The 6,784-nt window shown below is 34.2% G+C and overlaps 1 protein-coding gene across 9 annotated transcripts; it reads left to right on the top strand.

Moving 5' to 3' along the window:
• Positions 1 to 671: 671 nt before the first annotated feature.
• On the top strand, positions 672 to 3,710 carry LOC149189626 (uncharacterized). 9 transcript variants are annotated; one of them, XM_089411865.1, is made up of 6 exons: positions 698 to 1,304; positions 1,895 to 2,067; positions 2,159 to 2,253; positions 2,647 to 2,773; positions 3,121 to 3,448; positions 3,632 to 3,710. In XM_089411865.1, exons 3-6 carry the CDS (start codon positions 2,160 to 2,162, stop codon positions 3,665 to 3,667), a joined length of 585 nt encoding a protein of 194 aa, XP_089267991.1. In that variant the 5' UTR covers positions 698 to 1,304; positions 1,895 to 2,067; position 2,159; the 3' UTR covers positions 3,668 to 3,710. The 9 variants fall into 9 exon arrangements, 7 of the variants coding, with proteins under 7 accessions (XP_089267989.1, XP_089267987.1, XP_089267988.1 ...); XM_089411860.1 differs by lacking the exon at positions 3,632 to 3,710 and having other exon boundaries at positions 707 to 832; positions 958 to 1,304; positions 3,121 to 3,553; XM_089411863.1 differs by lacking the exon at positions 3,632 to 3,710 and having other exon boundaries at positions 672 to 1,304; positions 1,809 to 2,067; positions 3,121 to 3,553.
• The last annotated feature ends 3,074 nt before the right edge of the window (positions 3,711 to 6,784 follow it).

Here is a 6,784-nt window from a genome sequence, read left to right as displayed (position 1 = left end):
ACTCATAGACCACAACCACAAAATTTTCTACTAACTGATAAACCACATCCTCAAGCATGATTAATTTCAAGCTTGATCTAGGTCCCGCTCCACGATCGCAGGTTGTGATCAACTCGGGAAACTTGGTTTGCTTCGACAGTAACCTTCTTCGATGAAGTATACAGTTCTTTCACGTTCGTCTATTCATAAGCCAGATGATATCTATATTGAAATGGACATGATGATGCAGCGTTTTATGCTTAATCCTTTATTAATTGGATTCAACAACGAGAAAATTATTGTAAATTATCGTCTTTTGAAATGAAAAATAATTAACCCAAAAATGTACAAAACTCAATTAATGAAATAACGAGTAACCCAAAATTTTTCGAGTCTTTTTAACCTGAATTTAAGAAACTAACTTTTCTTAATAAATCCCCCTATCCTAAAACCTTATAATAACTAAACCCCACCCAATCCTATTTATTTGCCTCGTAAATTTAGAATTCTAATCTTGACCTTAATTGTTTTATCTTAACAATCAAATTTATAATTATGTGGTCTTAAATGTGTTGGTAGCCATAGGTATTTAGTTTGCGGGAAGCATAAGAGACATCTCTCATTTCATTATGATTATAACATTTTGAAACGAATGGTAACCACCTTTTATTAGTCCCTGCCATCTGGCATCCGGCAGGGACTATAGTAACCGTTCGGAGGGCAGATAACATTAATTCGCCGGGTTTTTTAGTGGTATTTTTGGTTATATCCTAAAGTTTGCAGTTGAACTTCTGTTGGCCATCTTATTTGGCCTCTTCCCGAGGCGGAAGAGGCCGGACCATATCTTAAACTCGTACTTACCCACAATCAACTGGCCTTGACGGTTTGCGGTTTCGATTTAATGCTGACATTAATTCCTTAATTTTTACTGTTAAGTGCGAATGGGATACATATGCTAAGTTGCTTGTTCTTTTGCAGGTGTCGGCCGTATGGTCAAGTTTTGCATGGCGGGAGGTGTCTTTGTGCGAAGCATGTGCGTGCTACATGCACAGCAGCTGTGCAGTCCCGCTGTTATAACCTTCCGCCACCGGTGCTAATGTAGTCCAGTACGTTGCCTCTGGGTTTTATTTCTAACTGCCCTTCGCTGATCAGATCGAGCTTTACAACAGCTTCAATAGATTGTATAGCAGTGGATCTCACAGATCGTATAGTAGCCTCAACACAACGCTCAACAATGGATCTTGATGCATCGCTTGTCGATTCCACGGATAACGAGTCCGGCCTCCTCCTCAGCAGTCCGACTGACTCTCAAATCGATTTCTCAAGTAAGATCTCTCATACAGCTACTTTCTAGCGCCTTTTTATTGAATTCTTTAAATGTTTTAACTCGCTCCTTGTACCTGTTATTCCTTAATTTTCACAGAAACTATTTATTTCCGAAAAAAATTCAAGGGAAACCAGGGTTATAAGAATGACGTATTTTACCCGTTTATCGATGATTATTACCTGTAAAATATTATACGCTCCGGCTTGTGTCCTGTATTCCTTCTGAATGAAATCAACAATTCCCTGAGAGAATTGATATGCTTTCATATTTCAGTTTCAAAAGCCAAACCAAATAGGAACAGAATGAAAAATATTATAAGCAGAGATGCAAAAGAAGAATTTAGAACGACCCCTCTTTCATGCTTGCACAAACATTGCTTCAAAAAAGCTTAATTCAGTCAAGCAGGTCAAACACTCGGCCACATTTGCACATATTTTCTGTTTTTAGGGATAGACAAGAAATGTATACTTTATCATGCCTCCAGTTGCAGACCCTCGCACAGGATCCTGCCAGACTTGTAAAGATCCTGAATGAGTTCCTGACGATGTGCCTGAGCACAAACTAAGCCTGCATATTTAGTGACTTCAGGCCAATCTTGAGACGCTACAACCTGAAGAAACGCATCAAACAAAGAGCCATTATTATTAAATCTGTCATATGCGCAAGAAAGAACAAACTCCAAAGATTCAAGCAAATCTGGGTCAAAACTTACAGCAGCTATCGATATTCTACACACAAAAGAGCTTGCGTTGAGACTCGAGGTAACCTTAATCTTGAGCTACGTTTTCCATAACCGCTCAAATTTACAATTTTTTTACAAGGAATAAACATTTAACACAAGTTTCCGTCTAGAATGCAGAAAATGAAGGCCAATGTGACAGCAAATTCTATCCATCCACGCATTGTAAGGACCAGAATTACTAGAGACGGCGACGGACTTCTCACAGGTAACAGTAATATGTTTATCTTGCTTTGTTATTTTTTGTATTTTCTTCTTGGAAGCTACCCTGCAGCTCAATATCATATTCTCGGAAAAATTGATGAAATAATTGCTTTGCCTTCTGCCGATTTGGTTTTCTTCCTTGCATCAAAACTTCTCAAATCGATTTATGTTGACGCTGCGACGCTGTTGAAGAAAGCTATGGACGGCATGGAGAAATAGTTCCGAAGCCTCCTCGGGGAGCTCTCGCCAGATTGTCTCCTCCATAGCCGCACTGGTAACCTGGCCATTTATACCCTTCCTCCTAAGTACACGAAAACCCTCAGTAAACAGTAAGACTACCCTGAGTAAACAGTAAGACTAGACTAGATTCTTATTATTTGTAGCATGGTTCTGGCAGTGTTTTGCAGGTCTGGAGAGCCATGTTTCAGGTCTGGAGAGCCATGTTTCAGGCACAAGTGTTGCAGATTTGGAGAGCCATGGTGGTTCTCATGGCCTTGTTTCCCACGTTCCGTACAAACACGTTGGTGCGTACAAACACGTTGCTGCATGCATGTCCATCACATGTCTCCTGTGTAACGTGTGGCCTCGTCTTAAAATATATTTGTTAACGATATCGAAATCCATTACAAGTAATTATTACCTATGAAACGGGCGTTGCGTTGGGTAGATACATTATTATCCTAACATTTTGCTTACTTTTACATAGCTACGTAATTATTACAATTTACAATCCATAAGCCTTGAAGCAGATTTTAATATTGTCGGCCAATGAGTTTCTCTCTGCAAGAAGGTTTTCTGTTTACTTAAATTCTCATTTTCTGCGTACCCACTGTGACAATCCTTCTGAATCAATGCAATTCAATCCTTCTAGCGGTGACAACTCTTTCGAAGGAATGCAAATCAATCCAAAATTCGACCCCACTCAAGATGCCGAAAGTTTTACCAGAACGCAGCCTTCGCTCATGCGAGATCTTCATCAAAATATGTTCTCCTTTCAAACTCATACTTCCTCGGTTGCTCATTATCCCCGGAAGCCCGTCGCTAAGCATCCCAACGAAGCCGTTTTAGGTAAAAAGATTTTGGAGACATGGAAGGATTCAGCTCCACGACGTTCAAACTCCTCAGAAATGTCATCTCTGTCTAAGAACCAGAAGTTGGCAAACTCTAAAGAGATGGAATATACAACTGTCATAACTCCGGTAAAGCTTTTAAATCACTGCAAATTCCTCTCTTTTGGTTGTACATTCTGTGAATTTCTATGCATTTTGTGCTGTTTAAAATCTAAATATGATTAATTGTTACAATCTGGCATGTTAACTGCGATATTATGTTGATACTTTTGATAATAATGTGCACTAATTTATCAAATTCACTGTATCCAGGGCATGGAGACAAGCAAAAGGAAATCAATCATATGATTAGATATTTGCTAAAAATTATAATGAAAGATTAGAAAAGCTTAGTCATTCGATTCTTTTATTTGTACGACTAAGAACGCTCATAGAGTCGCTGTGAAAGACGAAATATTTTTATAATTTAGGTTGAAACATTCATAGACTTTCACTCGGTTTGCGTGCTTCCCTCTTGGCTCGTCCTTACAGTGATATCCCACGGTTTCCACGCGCATTGTCCTGAAACTAACCATATTTATATGCTGCCAATCACTTGGGGTGAGTTGTTTTAGCTATGACTTGGCATAAATCACTAAAAAAAATATGAAACAAACTGTGAATACTAAGATTTAGTTAAAGCTGCAATGATTTACCTTTAAAGTCATAGTCATAAACTATGTCTAAGCACATGAACAATATAAGCTCTAGACATGAACAATATAAGCAGGCTCAACTTCACGCAGGGACTCGCTGCGTCGCAGCTCCCCTTGTTTATTTATTTTTTAAATAAATAAACCATCTTAATATAATATAACTCCTTTTTATAATGATATCTATAACAAAAAAGTACACTAATATAAAAAAATAAATAAACCATCTTAATATAATATAACTCCTTTTTATAATGATATCTATAACAAAAAAGTACACTAATATATTCTTCAACTGAATTTCATCCTTAATTATATTTATTCTACTTGGTTAGGTCAATTACTCCATTTTATCTGAATGTCTATTAATGTTCAGTAATATTTATATGCCTTTACAGTTTATTGCAGTTTGAATCATAGTGTCACATTATATCAGACATGAATATTAAAACTGTTGTTCATGTTCTGGAAATAGAAGAAACGTAAAAAAGACACTATTAAAGTATGTTGTGGTTATATCAATAGAGAAATGCCTTTACAGTTTATTGTAATTTGAATCATTGTATCACATTATATCAGACATGAATATTAATACGGTTGTTCATGTTTTAGAAATAGAAGAAACATTAAAAAAAACACTATTAGAGTATGTTGCGTATACTATTACAATTATATCAATAAATGTGGCTTATGTATTGATGGTATTCATATTAATAAATGTGGCTTATGTATTGATGGTATTCATATTAGAATTATTTATTTGGAATTATTATTATATTATTTTGTATTTAGTTATAATTTAAAGAATGGTATTATTATTATTTAAAATTCAATATATTCATTATTTTGAAAAAATAAAAAAAAGTATAGGAAGGAGGAAAACTACACTACCAAACAAAGCAAAAGAATACTAGATCGACCCTCATCAGGGTAAATCTCATCGTCTTGAAGTTTTTCAAAATAATGGGTACAACATGACCGAGTGCCTCAAGGCCTTTCACAAAGCTAGCAAAGTGGCTAGAGAAAAGCCTGCTCATGTCGATCCTATTGCCAAGGTTCATCTCCCATGTATCCAGGGGACCATGGATAAGATTTCCCATATCCTTAAAAAGATGAACATTTCTTCTTTCAAACCTCTCCAAACCATTAAAAATTCCTTGAGATCCGCTAAAGACCCTATTGACCCTAAAGATAGGAAAGGGGTCTACCTCATTCCCTGCTCTTGTGGTATCCCCTACATTGGAGAGACAGGTAGGTCTATTAAATAGAGAACCGTTGAGCATGCAGCTGACATTAGACACAATTTCTCTCACACTTCAGCCCTTGCTGAGCACTCGATGAAATTGAAACACCATGTGTGCATTGTAGAATCCAAAGTCATCACTAGGGTTAACCATTTCCATCATAGGAAACTTACAGAAGAAATTGAAATAGAGAGGCATGCCGAAAACCTCAATAGGGATGATGGCTGGAAATTAAGTAAAAGCTAGATTCCAGCTTTCTCCTCTTGACCCTTCTTCCCTTCCTTCTCCTCTTCCCTTTTCGTTCATGCCGGGTCTCCCTTCTTGCCTTCTTGCTTTATCCCCTTGGATCTAGTATTATTTTTCTTTGTTTGGTAGTGTAGTTTTCTTCCTTCCTATACTGTTTTTATTTTTTCAAAATAATCAATATATTGAATTTAAAATAATAAGAATACCATGCTTTGAATTATAACTGAATACAAAATAATATAATAATAATTCTAAATTGATAATTTTAATATGAATGCCATCAATACATTATTTAGAAAATTACCAAATTCCGATTATAGTCTTTTTATCTTTATAGATATTAAAACAATAGATTAAAATAATTATATTTTATTATTATAGAAATTAATATATTTATTAAAAAATTTACAATAATAGTTCAAAACTAATGAATCTCTATAATAATAATAATAATAAGAATATCATCAACACATTACTAATTAGATTTAATATTATTACGAGAACTAATAATATTAAATTATTTAATCAATTAGTTCTAGATGATTTAACTTATGATTTCTTCATAACAGCTAGTTTCTAATATTATGGGTCAAACCCTAACTAACAATATTATTATAATATTTAATATAATATTAAAATTATTATTCCATCTATAATATTGAGATATAATATTTATTTATCGCACGACTGCTATTTTCTAGCTAAATTTATATTATCAAATTTTAATATCGAAACATAATATTTTTTATTACATAACAACTAAATTATTAAACAATTTAACGAATTACCTAACGGCTAATTTCCAATGGCTAACTCTGAGTAGCGATGCATCCTTGCTATTTATTCCCTCAGATCTACTGATTTCTCACCTTGTCCTGAAGATGAACCACATTAACTGGTTCGAAACGTCAACCCAATCTCAACGATGTGATTAATGCGAAATACTAATATATAGATATATATTAATCACATGCACAATTATATTAGCAAATGAGATTGAAAAATATTGATAAATGTTAATGGTATAGATCTAATATTAATGATAATATTAATAATCATATTGATAAATGCATAATAATAATAAAATATTAATAGTATTTCAAAATTACCTATTATAATAAAAACATTATTATTATTATTAATTAATATTATTAGTATTATTAATTAATATTATAAATACTAAGATAAACATGTTTTACCATGGTTGATTTTCATATTGACACATTCTTTGTCACAATGTGACGTTGGATCAAGGTTGACCACAATTGACCATAGTTCATTTC

Source organism: Pinus tabuliformis, chromosome 3_1 (assembly GCF_031772625.1).
Source record: "Pinus tabuliformis cultivar Carrire ecotype Pingquan chromosome 3_1, CPIR1, whole genome shotgun sequence".
In the NCBI taxonomy this organism is placed as follows: domain Eukaryota; kingdom Viridiplantae; phylum Streptophyta; class Pinopsida; order Pinales; family Pinaceae; genus Pinus; species Pinus tabuliformis.
Note: the sequence above shows the minus strand (reverse complement) of the source record. Positions and strands in the feature narration are given on the sequence as shown.

Excerpts from the sequence above, each read along its gene's own strand:
- LOC149189626 (XM_089411863.1), top strand. The coding sequence starts at position 2,160 with ATGCAGAAAATGAAGGCCAATGTGACAGCAAATTCTATCCATCCACGC. Across the intron at positions 2,254-2,646 it reads CGGCGACGGACTTCTCACAG|TGTTTTGCAGGTCTGGAGAG; the intron begins GTAACAGTAATA and ends TGGTTCTGGCAG. Across the intron at positions 2,774-3,120 it reads CGTTCCGTACAAACACGTTG|CGGTGACAACTCTTTCGAAG; the intron begins GTGCGTACAAAC and ends CAATCCTTCTAG.